Source organism: Mustelus asterias, chromosome 1, assembly GCF_964213995.1.
Source record: "Mustelus asterias chromosome 1, sMusAst1.hap1.1, whole genome shotgun sequence".
In the NCBI taxonomy this organism is placed as follows: domain Eukaryota; kingdom Metazoa; phylum Chordata; class Chondrichthyes; order Carcharhiniformes; family Triakidae; genus Mustelus; species Mustelus asterias.
This window is the reverse complement of record NC_135801.1, coordinates 27,345,628-27,361,918: the sequence shown is the minus strand read 5'-3', so window position 1 is coordinate 27,361,918 and position 16,291 is coordinate 27,345,628. Positions and strand designations below refer to the sequence as shown.

The window sequence follows — 16,291 nt, the reverse complement described above, 5'->3', positions numbered from 1 at the left end:
GTAGCAACCATTTCAGCCCTTGGAAATAGCCTCTGAGAGTCCACCCTATCCAGACCCCTCAACATCTTGTAAACCTCTATCAGGTCACCTCTCATCCTTCGTCTCTCCAGGGAGAAGAGACCAAGCTCCCTCAACCTATCCTCATAAGGCATGCCCCCCAATCCAGGCAACATCCTTGTAAATCTCCTCTGCACCCTTTCAATGGCTTCAACATCTTTCCTGTAATGAGGTGACCAGAACTGCGCGCAGTACTCCAAGTGGGGTCTAACCAGGGTCCTATAAAGCTGCAGCATTATCTCCCGACTCCTAAACTCAATCCCTCGATTAATGAAGGCTAGTACGCCATACGCCTTCTTGACCGCATCCTCCACCTGCGAGGCCGATTTAAGAGTCCTATGGACCCGGACCCCAAGGTCCCTCTGATCCTCTACACTGCTAAGAATGGTACCCTTCATTTTATACTGCTGCTCCATCCCATTGGATCTGCCAAAATGGATCACCACACACTTATCCGGGTTGAAGTCCATCTGCCACTTCTCCGCCCAGTCCTGCATTCTATCTATGTCTCGCTGCAACTTCTGACATCCCTCCAAACTATCCACAACACCACCTACCTTGGTGTCGTCAGCAAACTTACCAACCCATCCCTCCACTTCCTCATCCAGGTCATTTATGAAAATGACAAACAGCAAGGGTCCCAGAACAGATCCCTGGGGCACTCCACTGGTCACTGACCTCCATGCAGAGAAAGACCCCTCCACAGCCACTCTCTGCCTTCTGCAGGCAAGCCAGTTCTGGATCCACAAGGCAACAGCCCCTTGGATCCCATGCCCTCTCACTTTCTCAAGAAGTCTTGCATGGGGGACCTTATCGAATGCTTTGCTGAAGTCCATATAGACCACATCCACCGCTCTTCCTTCGTCAATGTGCTTGGTCACATTTTCAAAGAACTCAACCAGGCTCGTAAGGCACGACCTGCCCCTGACAAAGCCGTGCTGACTACTTTTGATCATACTAAACTTCTCTAGATGATCATAAATCCTGTCTCTCAGGATCCTCTCCATCAACTTACCAACCACTGAGGTTAGACTCACCGGTCGGTAATTTCCCGGGCTGTCCCTGTTCCCTTTCTTGAATATAGGGACCACATCCGCAATCCTCCAATCCTCCGGAACCTCTCCCGTCTCCATCGACGATGCAAAGATCATCGCCAAAGGCTCCGCAATCTCCTCCCTCGCCTCCCACAGTAACCTGGGGTACATCCCATCCGGTCCCGGCGACTTACCAACCTTGATGCCATTCAATAGTTCCAACACATCCTCTTTCTTTATGTCCACATGCTCGATCCTTTCTGTCCTCCGCAATCCAGCAGTACAACCACCCAGATCCCTTTCCACCGTGAATACCGAGGTAAAGTATTCATTAAGCACCTCCGCCATTTCTAACGGTTCCGCACAAACTTTTCCCCCTTCACCTTTTAAGGGTCCTATGCCTTCACATCTCATCCTTTTACTCTTGACATATTTGTAGAAAGCCTTGGGATTCTCCTTAATCTTACCCGCCAAGGTCTTCTCATGACCCCTTCTCGCTCTCCTAATTTCCTTCTTAAGCTCCTTCCTACATCGCGTATACTCCTCTAAATCCTTAACACCTCCTAGCTCTCTGAACCTTCTGTACGCCTCTCTTTTCTTATTTACCAGGTTCATCACAACCTTCGTGCACCACGGTTCCCGTACCCTACCAACACCCCCCTGTCTCATCGGAACGTTGTCATGCAGAGCTCCAGACAAACATTCCTTGAAAATCCTCCACTTTCCTTCGGCACTTTTCCCCAAGAATGCCTCCTTCCAATTTACCCGTCTAATTTCCTCCCTGATGACACTGTATTTCCCTTTACTCCAGAGAAACACTTTCCTAGCCTGCCTGACCCTTTCTCTTTCCAATGCTATCGTGAAGGAGATAGAATTATGATCGCTATCCCCAAGATGCTCACCCACCGAGAGATCCTCCACCTGTCCAGGTTCATTAGCCAGCACCAGATCAAGAACAGCCTCTCCTCTAGTAGGCTTATCCACATACTGTGTCAGGAAACTCTCCTGGACACACCTAACAAACTCCTCTCCATCCAAACCCCTAGCCCTAGGGATATTCCAATCTATGTTTGGGAAATTAAAATCTCCCATCACGACAACTCTGTTATTCCTACATCTCTCCAGGATCTGTTTCCCCATCTGCTCCTCAACATCTCTGTTACTATTGGGCGGCCTATAGAAAACACCCAGCAAAGTTACCGACCCCTTCCTGTTCCTAACCTCCACCCACAGAGATTCCGTAGTATTATTTATATCAGTAGATAAAAGGTGTCATTTTGCTATTTGCTTCCTTGATATTAAGCAAATATGTAGCCCAATCCATCTTGCAAACCAGCCTCCCATCCATTGACTCTGTCTACACTTCCCGCTGCCTGGGAAAAACAGCCAGCATAATTAAGGACCCCACGCACCTTGGACATTCTCTCTTCCATCTTCTTCCGTCAGGAAAAAGATACAAAAGTCTGAAGTCATGTACCAACCGACTCAAGAACAGTTTCTTCCCTGCTGCCATCAGATTTTTGAATGTACCTACCTTGGATTAAGTTGATCTTTATCTACACCCTAGCTATGACTGTAATACTCCATTCTGCACTCTCTCGTTTCCTTCTCTATGAATGGTATGCTCTGGCTGTATAGCACGCAAGAAACAATACTTTTCACTGTATGCTAATACATGTAATAATAATAAATCAAATGAAACTACAGGGTACTTGTGTTTCTTCCCTAAAAGGATATTTTAATGACAGTGGCTTCATTATTAGAGTTTTAATTTCAGATTTTAAAAAAAATTGATTTCAAATTCTACCATCTGCCATGGTGGGATTTGAACCAACATCCCCAGGAGCCTTGGATTACTAGTCCAGTGACCAGACCACTGTGCTACCAATTCCCCCGCTGTTGTCCGTCACATTCTCAATATTGCTTTTGACATCAAGCAACAGGTTGCTGATAATTATTGATTCAAGGTATTTTTAAAGTTGTCAACAACCTCCAGAGGGAGGTTGTCATTGATGTTGACAGAAAGCAGAGTCCAGGTCCATAACCTTGGTCTTCCTAATGCTGATTTGTCAGTCCAAACCCCTTGCAGGCTTCGATCTAGAACCTGTTGCAAGTAAAATTCAGTATGGAATGCCAGTATGGCATCATCAGCAAACAGCAACTTGTAGACACCCTCATTTGAGTTGCTAACAGCATACAATAGCAGCATGGTTAAAAATATACAAAGAGAGTTGGCACCAGTATACAGCCCTGCTGTGAAAAGCTCTGATAATGCTCCATTGTAACTGTGCCTGTTCTGGTGGAACAAAACAAAACCCAAAAGTCACGGCAGACTGCCCATTTTCCACAGCAATTTAAAGAGTCTGCGTCTGCTGACAAGGTCAAAAGCCTTGACGAGGTCAATCAAGGCAACGTAGAGTGGCCTTTGCTGTTTGTGGCACTTCTTCTGTACCTGCTGAAGTGAGAAAATCATGTCAACTGTCAATCTACTAGTTCTGAAGCTGCACTGAGACTCTGGGTAGATGTATGATGCTAGAATCTGCATTTTGGAAAGAGCAAATGAGCAAAGGCACTTCCCTACAACCCTCAACAAGGAGATACCTCAGTAATCATTCCAGTCACTGCGACCCCTTTTGCTTTTGTACAAGGGGACTATTTTTCCCCCTCCTTGGCAGAGACATTAAGGTCACTTGTAGCACCCCATTGTTGGATGAGGGGAAAATCAGAGACCAACCCATGGTTTAGTACTGCTGCACTATGTCTCAGTACCTTCAGGTGTTGTTTTACCTATCGACACATTGGCAAAGCCGCTTCCTTTTCAAAAAGCATGGATTTGCTTTCTGTAGGATTACTCTAAGCATTTCTGGTAACCACACGGCGTCACAATTTGAGGCTAATGACTGAGAGCCAAAACAATTTACAGTACCTGGAGAAGTAATTGTTTTTACAGCATGATTAGTAATGGTGCTGTTGACATTATATCCACGTTACAAGCGCACTCAAACGCCTCCAAATTGCTGTGATATAATCCTTGGGGTAATTGTATTTGTGCCAGCTGTTTGCTAGAGAAATCCCACTAGTCCCGTTTTATTTTTAAATTGATGACCCCCTTCATCACTGACTCCCCAATCAGAGAAAAGTCTAGCTCTATCAAAACTATTCATAATTTTACAAACCTCTTCAATCTCCGCTTTCTCTGTTCCACTGGAATTAGTTCTATTACCAGTTTCTCAATCCAACACATCCTGGTGAATTTACTCTGCATGCTATACAATGGGACACAAGTACTTTTAACTATTTTATAAACAATATTTTATGTACATTCATCAATATTTCTTTTGTACTAAATACTTAATCTTTTTATGGCCTTATCCATCCATACTTACACTTTGAAACATAGAATCCCTACAGTGGAGGAGGCCATTCCACCCATCAAGTCTGTTACTGACTCTCCGAAAGAGCATCTTACCCAGGCTCAATTCCCCCCCTCCCCCGTCCTATCCCTGTAACCCCACTCATTTACCATGGCCCTAACCTGCACATATTTGGATAGTGGGAGGAAACCGGAGCATCCGGAGGAAACCCACGCAGGTACGGAGAGAATGTGCAAACTCCACACAGACAGTGACCCAAGGCCGGTATTGAACCTATTACTCAACTATTACTGAAACATGGCTAAGGAAGGGGCAGGACTGGCAGTTCAATATTCCAGAGAACAGATGCTATAGGAAAAATAGAACAGGAGGTGAAAGAGGAAGGGGAGTTGCGTTTTTAATTAGGGAGATCATCACTGCAGTGCTAAGAGGGAATATATCCGAGGTTTCGCTCACTGAGTTTATATGGGTAGAACTGAAAAATAAGAAGGGAGAGATCACTTTGATAGGATTGTACTACAGGCCCCCAAATAGTCAGCGGGGAATTGAAGAGCAAATATGTAAGGAGATTACAGATAGCTCCAAGAAAAATAGGATGGTAATAGTAGGGGGCTTTCCCAGCATTGACTGGGACAGCCATAGCATTAGGGGCTTGGATGGAGAGAAATTTGTCGAGTATATTCAGGAAGAATTTCTCATTCAGTATGTGAATGGCCCGACTAGAGAGGGAGCAAAACTTGACCTCCTCTTGGGAAATAGGGAAGGACAAGTGACAAGTGTTAGTGAGGGATCACTTTGGGACCAGTGACCGTAATTCCATTTGTTTTAAAATAGCTATGGAGAATGATAGATCTGGCCCAAAAGTTAAATTCCTAAATTGGGGCAAGGCCAATTTTGATGTTATTAGACAGGAACTTTCAAAAGTTGATTGGGGGAGTCTGTTGGCAGACAAAGGAGTGGCTGGTAAATGGGAGGCTTTCAAAAGTGTGTTAATCAGGGTTCAGGGTAAGCACATTCCTATTAGAGTGAAGGTTGAGGCTGTAGAAGTAAGGAACCCTGGATGGTTCGGGATATTGAGGCCCTGGTCAAAAAGGAGGAGGAGGAATCATATGACATGCATAGGCAGTTGGGATCAAGTGGATCCCTTGAAGAGTATAGAGGTTGTAGGAGTAGAGTTAAGAGAAAAATTAGGAGGGCAAAAGGGGGACAGGAGATTGCTTTGGCAGGTAAGGCAAAGGAGAGTCCAATGAGTTTCTACAAATACATAAAGGGCAAAAGAATAATTAGGGAGAGAATATGGCCTCTTAAGGATCAACAAGGTCATGTTTGTGTGGTTCGACAAGAGATGGGTGAGATCCTAAATGAATATTTCTCATTGGTATTTACTGCTGAGAAAGGCATGGATGTTAGGGAACTTAGGGAAATAAATTGAGTGTACATATTACAGAGAAGGTGTTGGAAGTGTTAAAGCGCATCAAAGTAGATAAATCCCCGGGATCTGATTAACTGTATCCCAGGGCATTGTGGGAGGCTAGGGAAGAAATTGTGGGTCCCCTAGCAGAGATATTTGAATCATCGACAGCCACAGGTGAGGTGCCTGAAGATTGGAGGGTAGCAAACGTTGTGCCTTTGTTAAAGAAGGGCTGCAGGGAAAAGCCTGGGAATTACAGCCGGTGAGCCTAACGTCTGTAGTGAGTATGTTGTTAGAAGGTATTCTGAGACAGGATCTACAGACATTTGAAGAGGCAAGGACTGATTAGCGACAGTCAGCGTGGCTTTGAGTGGAAAATCACACTGCTGCTTCACAGCTCCAGGAACCTGGGTTCGATTCCCAGCTTGGGTCAGTGTGTGTGTGGAGTTTGCACATTCTCCTCATGTCTGCGTAGGTTTTCTTCCATAGTCCAAAGATGTGCGGGTTAGGTTGATTGGCTATGCTAAAATTGCCCCTTAGTGTCCTGAGATGTGTAGGTTAGAGGGATTAGCGGGTAAAATATGTAGGGATATGGGGGGTAGGGCCTGGGTGGGATTGTGGTCGGTGCAGACTCGATGGGCTGAATGGCCTCTTCCTGCACTGTAGGGTTTCTATGATTCTATTTGATTGATTTTTTGATGAGGTAACCAAGAAGGTAGATGAGGGCAGTGCATGTTGTCTACATGGACCTTAGCAAGGCCTTTGACAAGGTACCGCATGGTAGGCTGTTGCATAAGGTTAAATCTCATGGGATCCAGGGTGAGGTAGCCAATTGGATACAAAAGTAGCTTGACAACAGGTGGTTGTAGAGGCTTATTTTTCAAACTTGAGGCCTGTGACCAGCTGTGTCACAGGCCTCAAGTGCTGGGTCCACTGTTATTTTTTATTTATATTAACAATTTGGAGGAGAACTTAGGAGGCATGGTTAGTGGGTTTGCAGCTGACACCAAGATTGGTAGCATAGTGGACAGTGAAGAAGGTTATCTAAGATTGCAACAGAATCTTGAGCAATTGGGCTAGTGGGCCGATGAATAGCAGATGGAGTTTAATTTAGATAAATGTGAAGTGTTGCATTTTGGTAGATCGAATTTGGGTAGGACCTACTCAGTTAATGGTGGGGCATTGGGGAGAGTTATAGATCAGAGAGATCTAGAAGTACAGGTTTTATAGCTCCTTGAAAGTGGAGTCACAGGTAGACAGGGTGGTGAAGGCAGCATTTGGCATGTTTGGTTTCATTGGTCAGAACATTGAATACAAGAGTTGGGACGTCTTGTTGAATTTGTACAAGACATTGGTAAGGCCACACTTGGAATGCTGTGTGCAGTTCTGGTCACCTTATTTTAGAAAGGATATTATTAAACTAGAAAGAGTGCAGAAAAGATTTCCAGGGTACTACCTGGACTTGATGGTTTGAGTTATAAGGAGAGGCTGGATAGACTGGGACTTTTTTCCCCTGGAAAATAGGCTTAGGGGTGATCTTATAGAGGTCTATAAAAATAATGAGGGGTATAGATTAGTTAGATAGTCAATCTCTTTTCCCAAAGGTAGGGGAGTCGAAAACTAGAGAGCATAGGTTTAAGGTGAGGGGGGAGAGATACAAAAGGATCCAGAGGAGCAACTTTCTTACTCAGAGGGTCGAGTGTGTCTGGAACAAGCTGCCAGAGGTAGTAGTGAAGGCGGGTACAATTGTCTTTTAAAAAGCATGTAGACAGTTACATGGGTAAGATAGGTATAGAGGGATATGGGCCAAATGCAAGCAATTGGGGCTAGCTTAGTGGTTAAAAATGGGAGGCATGGACAAGTTGGGCCAAAGGGCCTGTTTTCATGTAAATCTCTATGCCTCTAAATACCATTTGCCACTGCTTTGCCCAACCCATCTATACCTCCCTCTGACCTACAACCATCTTCTTTCACTGTTAACCATACTACCAATCTTGGTGTCATGTGTAAACTTGCTTATCATTCTCTCCCCCCGCCGCCATTTTCTTCTATAACGTTTATGTATATAATATGGGACCAGTACTGATCCTTGTGGTACACCGCTGGACAAGACAGGTTTCAGTGAATCATCTTGATTTTCTTCATCCTGAATATAAACCAGAATCCTATACAATTCCCTATATCCAAAAATGCTAGGTTTTGCCACTGATCCATTAATGAAGATTCCCAACTAACCCCTTGGTCTTGTTTAGATACACATTTCTATTTAACATTTTCAATATTAGCATTCGAGTTTGTTACTTCCGTATCTATTATAATATTCCAGACATGGGCCTATTCTCTGAGCTCAGTGGTGTCCTAAATTACCCCCAGGTCATTACCCTTCCAACCATTCCCTCCATTGCTCCAACCCAACTTCCCTCTCTTCCAGGTTAACTCTAAGTTCTATCTTCAATCTCAGCTGCCTATGTTGTACTAGGTTGAACATCTTTGTCCAGCCTCATCTCCAAAAAGATGTTACCTTCCATCTTGCTTGCAGATAATATGCAAGAAAAATAGATATGAGCCACCCATAGACATTAGAGGCATATGAAAAGACAGATTGTGACAGACACGGATAGGATGCAGAGCTGGGCCGAAAAATGGCAGATGGAGTTTAACCCTGATAAGTGTGAGGTGATTCATTTTGGTAGGACAAATTTGAATGCAGATTACAGGGTCAAAGGTAGGGTTCTGAGGAATGTGGAGGAACAGAGAAATCTTGGGGTTCATATCCACAGATCTCTGAAGGTTGCCACTCAAGTGGATAGAGCCGTGAAGAAGGCCTATAGTGTGGTGCGTTTATTAGCAGGGGGTTTGACTTTAAGAGCCGTGGGGCTATGCTGCAAACTGTACAGGACCTTGGTGAGACCACATTTGGAATATTGTGTGCAGTTCTGGTCACCTCACTATAAGAAAGATGTGGAAGCACTGGAAAGAGTGCAAAGGAGATTTACCAGGATGCTGCCTGGTTTGGAGGGTAGGTCTTATGAGGAAAGGTTGAGGGAGCTAGGGCTTTTCTTTTTAGAGAGGAGGAGGTTGAGGGGCGACTTAGAGGTTTATAAGATGATGAGGGGGATAGAGTGGACGTTCAGAGACTATTTCCTCGGGTGAATGTAGCTGTTTCTAGGGGGCATAACTATAAAGTTCGTGGTGGAAGAGATAGGAAGGATGTATGAGGTAGGTTCTTTACTCAGTGGTTGGGGTGTGGAATGGACTGCCTGCTATGATAGTGGAGTCGGACACTTTAGGAACTTTCAAGCGGTTATTGGATAGGAACATGGAGCACACGATGATGGAGTGGGATAGCTTGATCTTGGTTTCGGAAAAGGTTCGGCACAACATCGAGGGCTGAAGGGTCTGTACTGTGCTGTACTGTTCTATGTTCTACACAATGAGATTAATTTGTGTGTGAATATCATGAGAAAAATGCATGATACACAGTGCAAAAAGGCGAAAAGAATTGAATTAGCATTGTTGTAGGAGACGAGTACTTATTTTTATCTCTCGGCAAGGTCACAGGAGATCATAGTATTCTGTTGCATGGTTTATCACACAGGCTAAAAATTGCATTGCACAGTGTATTTTCCAACTCACCATATTGCAATGTTGTAAAAACAGAAGTGTATACATAAGTTCAGGGTACAGCCAATTAAAACTGGATTGTGTGAAAGTCTTAAATTGATTTTCTTAAGAAAGCAACTTTAGTTGTAACCAATTCTTAATAAGTAGGGCCTAGATTCTGCTACTTGTGAAAGGATGAGAGTACAATAAAGTCCTTAATGTAAAGGTTAGGAACAATATAACCCTTACCCATAACTATACTGCAAAATGTATTTTCTCAATACCACCCTTAAATGTGTATTGTAGGTTTGGCAGTGGATTCGACATGGAGTAAAATTGGAGGATGATAACAGAACTGTCACCAAAAACCTTATCCAAAAGCTTGCAAAGGAATTGGAAACTGAACTATGGGATGTTTTGCACTGCTGCTCTGACAGGTAGGGAATGCAGAAGAAAATGTATCCATTTATTAGAAAAGGTTAGCTTGATGGTTTTTCAACAAATGGTAGGCTGAAGGTTTGCATTTCTTCCCCAAATGATGGGATCCTGCCCAAGATACATCCTGGAATTGCTACTGATCAAAAGGGAGGTGCTTCTCAGGAGAAAGCAGGAGCACGCTTACGTTTTTTTTCTAAAACAGCTGATTATTCAGGGGTCTGCGTGAATCACTTACTTTACCATGTTTGGGAATGAGTTATATTGTTGAGAGGCCAGAAAAATAATACAAATCGATTTGTCTTGCATCCTGCACAGGCACACTAGGAGAACCAACCGGGGGACACAACACCCTGCAGAGTTTTGGTCAGAACTACACAAATTAGCTCTTCTGAACAGAAGGCAATCTAGCATTAAGTAATCCTGGTGAAGTCCATAAAGTTAATCATTTACTGCATCTTGGAGCACTATGTGCTGCATCACCTTCTAAATCAATGCTTACGTAGTATCTTTACATGTGACAGGTTTCTTAAAAATTAAAGCAATTCCAGGAATAGTCAATGTGACCTGCCGCTCATGGTAAAAACAAATTATGATCACATTTCTTCTGAATGAGAAAATTCTACCAAAATCTACAGCTGGCATCTTTGGCACTATAGAATCTTACAGTGCAGGCCATTTAGCCCATCAAGTCTGCACCGACCAACATTCCACCCAGGCCCTATCCTCAAAATGCCATGCATTTACCATGGGGCAATAGTGGCAGTGGTTAGCACTGCTGCCTCATAGTGCCAGGGACCCGGGTTAGATTAATTTTTTTTTTAAAGTAGTTTATTTATTAGTCACAAGTAAGGCTTACATTAACACTGCAATGAAGTTACTGTGAAATTCCCCAAGTCACCACATTCCGGCACCTATTCAGGTCGATGCACTGAACCAGCACGTCTTTCAGGCTGTGGGAGGAAACCAGAGCACCCGGAGGAAATCCACGCAGACACAGAGAGAACGTGCAGACTCCACACAGACAGTGACCCAAGCCGAGAATTGAACCCGGGTCCCTGGCACTGTGAAGCAGCAGTGCTAACCACTATGCCGCAGAATGCCATCATTAAGCTTATTTGATGCCCAGTACAATTTGGGGGGGGGGGGGGGGGGGGGAAGAGAAAACAGGAAATAGAATATTGTTCATTCTGTTTAGACAAGTAGAGACTTGGCAATTACTGTGGCAAGGAGCCAGAATGAAGGTGGATTCTCAGTCCTGTACTCCCAGTTAATTCAGATGCAGTGAAGTGGGAACAATTACACTGTGTATTGTACAATTTACTGCTAATGTGCAATTTAGCTTTCTAACTAGCAATCATTTTGTCTTATTTTCCCAGCTCCCAATGGCGACTTACAACTGCTTCTGAAATATTCCTCGAAATTGTGCAAAAGCGAGATTTCCCAGAATTTTTCACCACGTACCTGAACTTGGAACATACATTTTTAAGTGCCCAGTACTAATTGAAGAGAACGTGTACTCATAAAGCATGATGGTTATTCCAGCAAAGCTTGTGTATCCTAAAGAAAATGGTAACAAATTTTACTAAGGTCTTTAGATTTTTAAAAATGGCAGGATTAACTATGTGACATGGTGCGATATTAAACTTTTAAATGTTCAGACTAAAATCCTGAAAGCCTAGTATAAGCTGAAGTTTGCAAGTTCATGTACTGAACCGCTAACCAGTAATTATTTGCCACGGCTCCAAGATTCACCAAGTGGCGCACTATCCGATCCTTTGCAAATCCTGTATTTTTAAAGCTTTAAAATAAGACATTGCACTACCTAGTTAGCTTTCACTTGGTGAAAATGTCATACAAATTATATACACGGTGAACTTTTATGCTATTTCAGGGATGGAGTTGCAAGAAATATAGCATTTTGGGGCAACACCCACAGGTCAGGCGACAACAGTTAGATGGAGAGTACATCTCCAGTGTGTCAAATTCAACACCTGAAAAGCATCGTCTCTCAAACTTGAAGCAGTGCAAGGTATAGCAAGATGAACTGGATAAATTAATCTAGATTATCCCGAGAACTATTTCTACATTCAGGAATTTAACTAAACACCAGGATAGCAGCAATAGTTGTCCAGATTACCATTACTTCAATTAAGATCTGCCAATTGTCTTCAGTTTGGCTCATTATAAACAATCCTAAAGTAGTTTCAAAGGATCAAATAAGGGCCATAGAGCCCTTCAAGTTTGCTCAGCCATTCAAGATCATGCTGAACTTGCATCAACTCCTCCTTTCCATTCTATCCCCATAGTCCTTGATTTACTTAATATTCAAAATTCTATCGATCTCAATCTTGAATATACTCATCCACCTGCAGTCCTCAGCATGGAGATTACAAAGATTCACATCCTTCCCAGTGAAGAAATTCCCCAACTCAGTCCTAAGTGATTGATCCCAAGAAAATAACCCTCTATGTTCTACAGAGGGGAAACTGACACTTAGCATCTACCCTGTCAAGCTGTCTTAAGAGTTTCATCACATTTCAATGAGATTACCTCTCATTCTTCTAAACTCCAAAGAATACAGGATCATTCCACCCAAAACTATAAACAAAGGGGCAACAGTTCAAACGACCAGATTTTGAATCAAGAATAAATAGAACACAGAAGCACCACCAGTCTTTTAACAGCATTCAAATGTTGAACAGCTATTTAATTACACATTAGATTTCCAGCATCTACAATATCTTGTTTCAGGTATTGGCTGTTTTAAAGAGGGGATCAACAGTACAGTGATTTATATTTTCTGATAGGTTGGCAATGTGATAGAGACAGCATCCTGCTATACTGGATGAAAGCTCTTGGGAAACCAATTTTGACAGCCAATAGAAATATTTGAGGAAACAGATTAAAATCAGCATAAGAATTTGCTTACACCATAATCTGTAGGGTCGGGAAACAGTGCTAGCAAAATCCAAGATTAAACTCAAAATGCTAGAATAATACTGAAGGGTAAAGGCATCAACTGTCAGCAATAATGGCAGATCTAACAGCATCCAAAGGGAAAATATCATTTTTTGGGTGTAAACACATGGTTAAGCCTTAAATTTTGGTTTTGTCCTGAGCTTGTGAATGGGTACTGCTGTCCACCATGCTAAAGGGTTTACTGAATTTATCACAAGATAGCACTTTTAAATTAAAAATTAAGCCCAAAAAATTAAATTCCTACTTTTTAACAATGACAAGTTTGGCTGTGATTCATTTTTCTCAAATTACCACAATGCATTAAAGAAAACTTGTTCCATTCACAGATATCCATTCCAATCCTGTGCCTATTTTAGACTAATTGTTGTTGCATTTGTACACAGGTTATTTACAGAAAGTTTATTTTGCTACTACACTTAAGCTTATATGAATAGTCAAGATCTCAATATCCTTGCCTGAATCTGAAGGGGAAAGGCATCAACTCCCAGCAATATGTGTGGGACAATGTTACATTTAAATAGAGGCTGTCTTCAACTTTACGACATTAGAATTACAATGAATGGTACTTGTGTTTATAAATTGACAGTTGACTTTCCACGTTGGTTTCTACCTCACAAAGCGATGTCAGTGGCGTTAATACATGTGCACAAACGTTCAGTTGATGTTTGATGCACTTTTGCAGTACTTGGGTACCTTTTTTATACAAACTCTTAAAACTTGAGTTTTTTTGCCCATAATGGCAGAAAAGCATAAATTTGGTGCAAGAGATGTTTGTTCTTGAGAAACAGAGCAATTACTTTACTATGGAAAGAAAAATGGAAATAATTAAGTAGTCTGAAAAAGGTGAAATGCACACTGAAATTGGTAGAGCTTTGGCTATCCCCTGAACTATTGTCACCATCCTGAAAGACAAGCTAAAAATTCATGAATTGTTAAGGGTTCAGCTCCAATGCATTCCTCTGTGATAACTGGAGTGTTGAACCTATTGCTCAGATTGAGAAACTGTTAATAATTTGGCTGGAGAAGCAAAATCAATGCTCTGCTCCTTTTGAGTTCAGGCATAATTCAGGAAAAGGCTGGAAGTCTTTATGATGATCTAAAGAAGCCAACAAGGGGTAGTTTATGCAGGGCCAATTTGCATTACATCAAGATCTCAGGAGAAGCTGCCAGTGCTGATGACAAGGCAGCTTATGTTTTTCAGAGACATGGGCTGAAAGCATTGAAGGTGGTGGGTATTGTGCCCGGCAAGCTTGTTAACAAAACTGGGCTCTTTTGGAAAAGTGCCGTTGAGAACTTACAAAGAGGAGAGATCCATACCACATTACAAAGCTGCTAAACATAGGCTCAAACTCCTGTTCAGTGCCAATACTGCAGGTGACTTTAAACTTCAACCTTTGCTTGTGTACCAGAAAATCCCAAGGTTTTCAAGGGATATTCAAAAGCATTTTTCCGTGATATGGAAATCCAAAAGTAAGACATGGGTCAAAGGATTGCTTTAACCATCATTTTGTACCAAGTGTCAGGAATTATTGCAGCAGAAACAAACTTGCATTTAAAGCAGTTACTCCTCACGAATGCTGGTTATCCAACCATCCTTGATGACATGCATCCTGACAGCATTGTCATACCACCTCATTGTTGCAACTCCTGGCTATCAGGGCAACGGAGAAAGGTGATCCAACTCAAACTCGGGGAGGGCTTCAACGTTGACCATGCAGTTAAGAACATGGGCGGGGTATGGAATTAAGTTGCACAATCAAATTTGCATTGTGTTTGGAGAAAATAGTAGCCGGAGTTTCTGTATGCCTTCCAAGGCTTTACAACACTGTTGGAGGTGACCAGAAATGTTGTCAAAACGGCAAAGAACTCAACTTAGACATTGCACCAGATGATGTTGATGCATTGCTGGCATCACATTCTGAAGAATTAAAAAATGAGAACTTCATTGAATTAGAACAGCAAGAAGTGGCTGAGGCATTTCAACATTTGGAAGCTGCCATGTCCCTGCTTTAGGAACATGACACCGTCCCTCCCCCCACCCACTTAACAAACTTCATCAGTGAATAGGGACATGCACAACTGCTAGAGAAATTTATGAGAAGAACATCTGTCCAAACACTTTAAGAAAGCGAAGACTCCAGAAAAACTTGTAGCCCAAGAATTCTAAGGTGGTTCCAGTCAATGACCCTTCAAAATCTCCAACCAAAGCCCAATGAAATCACCCCAAAGTAGTCCTTCTGAAAACGTCACCCAATCAGACCCACCTATGAGCTCTGGAATGAAGACAGCAAATTAGACTAAAAATTTGTCTATGCTTTTTAGCCAATTTGTAGGTTATGTATAGTGGACAGTACTGTACAGTACTAAACATACCTATATTTTTATGTTAAATGTTAATGTTGATACTGTACTCTCTATAATTGATGAGAGTACAAAGTTCTGGGTTATTTTGGTGAAAATAGGGTATTGGGCCTTGATTAAGGAACCAATCCCCCATTGATAACATTGTTTATTATGGGGGAAATCGGTTCGAGTTACGGCATTTTGACTTGAGCAGTTTTCAGGAACCAATTGTGTTGCAAGTCCAAGGACTCCCTTTAATCTGCAAATAAAAGTTGAGACATTATACATTTATAGAAATAATTATTTCAATTAGTTACATTATATTACAGGCCATGGCTATTTGTGCATAAAAACAAAATGCTGGGAATACGCAGCTGGTTAGGCAGAACCTGTCAATTTTCAGATCAATGATCTATTGTCAGAACCGGAAAACATTAGAGAATACGATAGATTTTAAGCAAGCTTAAGCAGGAAAAGAACAAAAAGCATAAAGACTCTGCTCTTTCCATTTACATGTCCTCTAGACTCATCTAACATTTCATTATTTATCCCATTACCATTTATCTCCTTTTATGTTAAATCATCTCTTTTTGCCATTTCATCACTCTTGCCTCCCACCCTAACAGACCTTTTTGTTATTTTGCTACCTCTACGAGCTTAAATTGTTATATCTCTGATATCTTCCAGTTCTGAAGTCATTGACCTGACAGGTTGACTCTCTCATTCCATCTCACCACAGATCTCCCCAATTCTGCACTTGCTTTAAGACCTGTTCCACCACTAACTTTTTCCAGTTTTAAAAAGCATGAAATGGTAACTTTCTCTGCACAGATGTTGCCTTGAGTATTCCCCACATTTTCTTAAAATTAATTTAAAAGCCAAATCAAATTAAGTGATTTTGTTTAGTGAATGTTTGTGTTCTTGTATAATTAAATCTTGTGGTGAAACTTCACATTCTGGTTCATATAATTCACATAATAAAGTAATGATTTCAGAAGAGCAAATTCTGAACACAGAAAACTGATAGCTGCAAATATTCAAAATTTGCTACC

General features: G+C 42.0%; 1 protein-coding gene across 1 annotated transcript in view; it reads left to right on the top strand.

The window, feature by feature from the left end:
• Window positions 1–11,742, top strand: part of ugl (ureidoglycolate lyase) — a 61,150-nt gene extending 49,408 nt beyond the window's left edge. The window contains exons 15-16 of the mRNA XM_078210510.1: window positions 9,786–9,916; window positions 11,294–11,742. Coding sequence (XP_078066636.1) covers window positions 9,786–9,916; window positions 11,294–11,417 — 255 coding nt within the window. The 3' untranslated portion in view covers window positions 11,418–11,742. The remainder of the gene's footprint in view (window positions 1–9,785; window positions 9,917–11,293) is intronic.
• The last annotated feature ends 4,549 nt before the right edge of the window (window positions 11,743–16,291 follow it).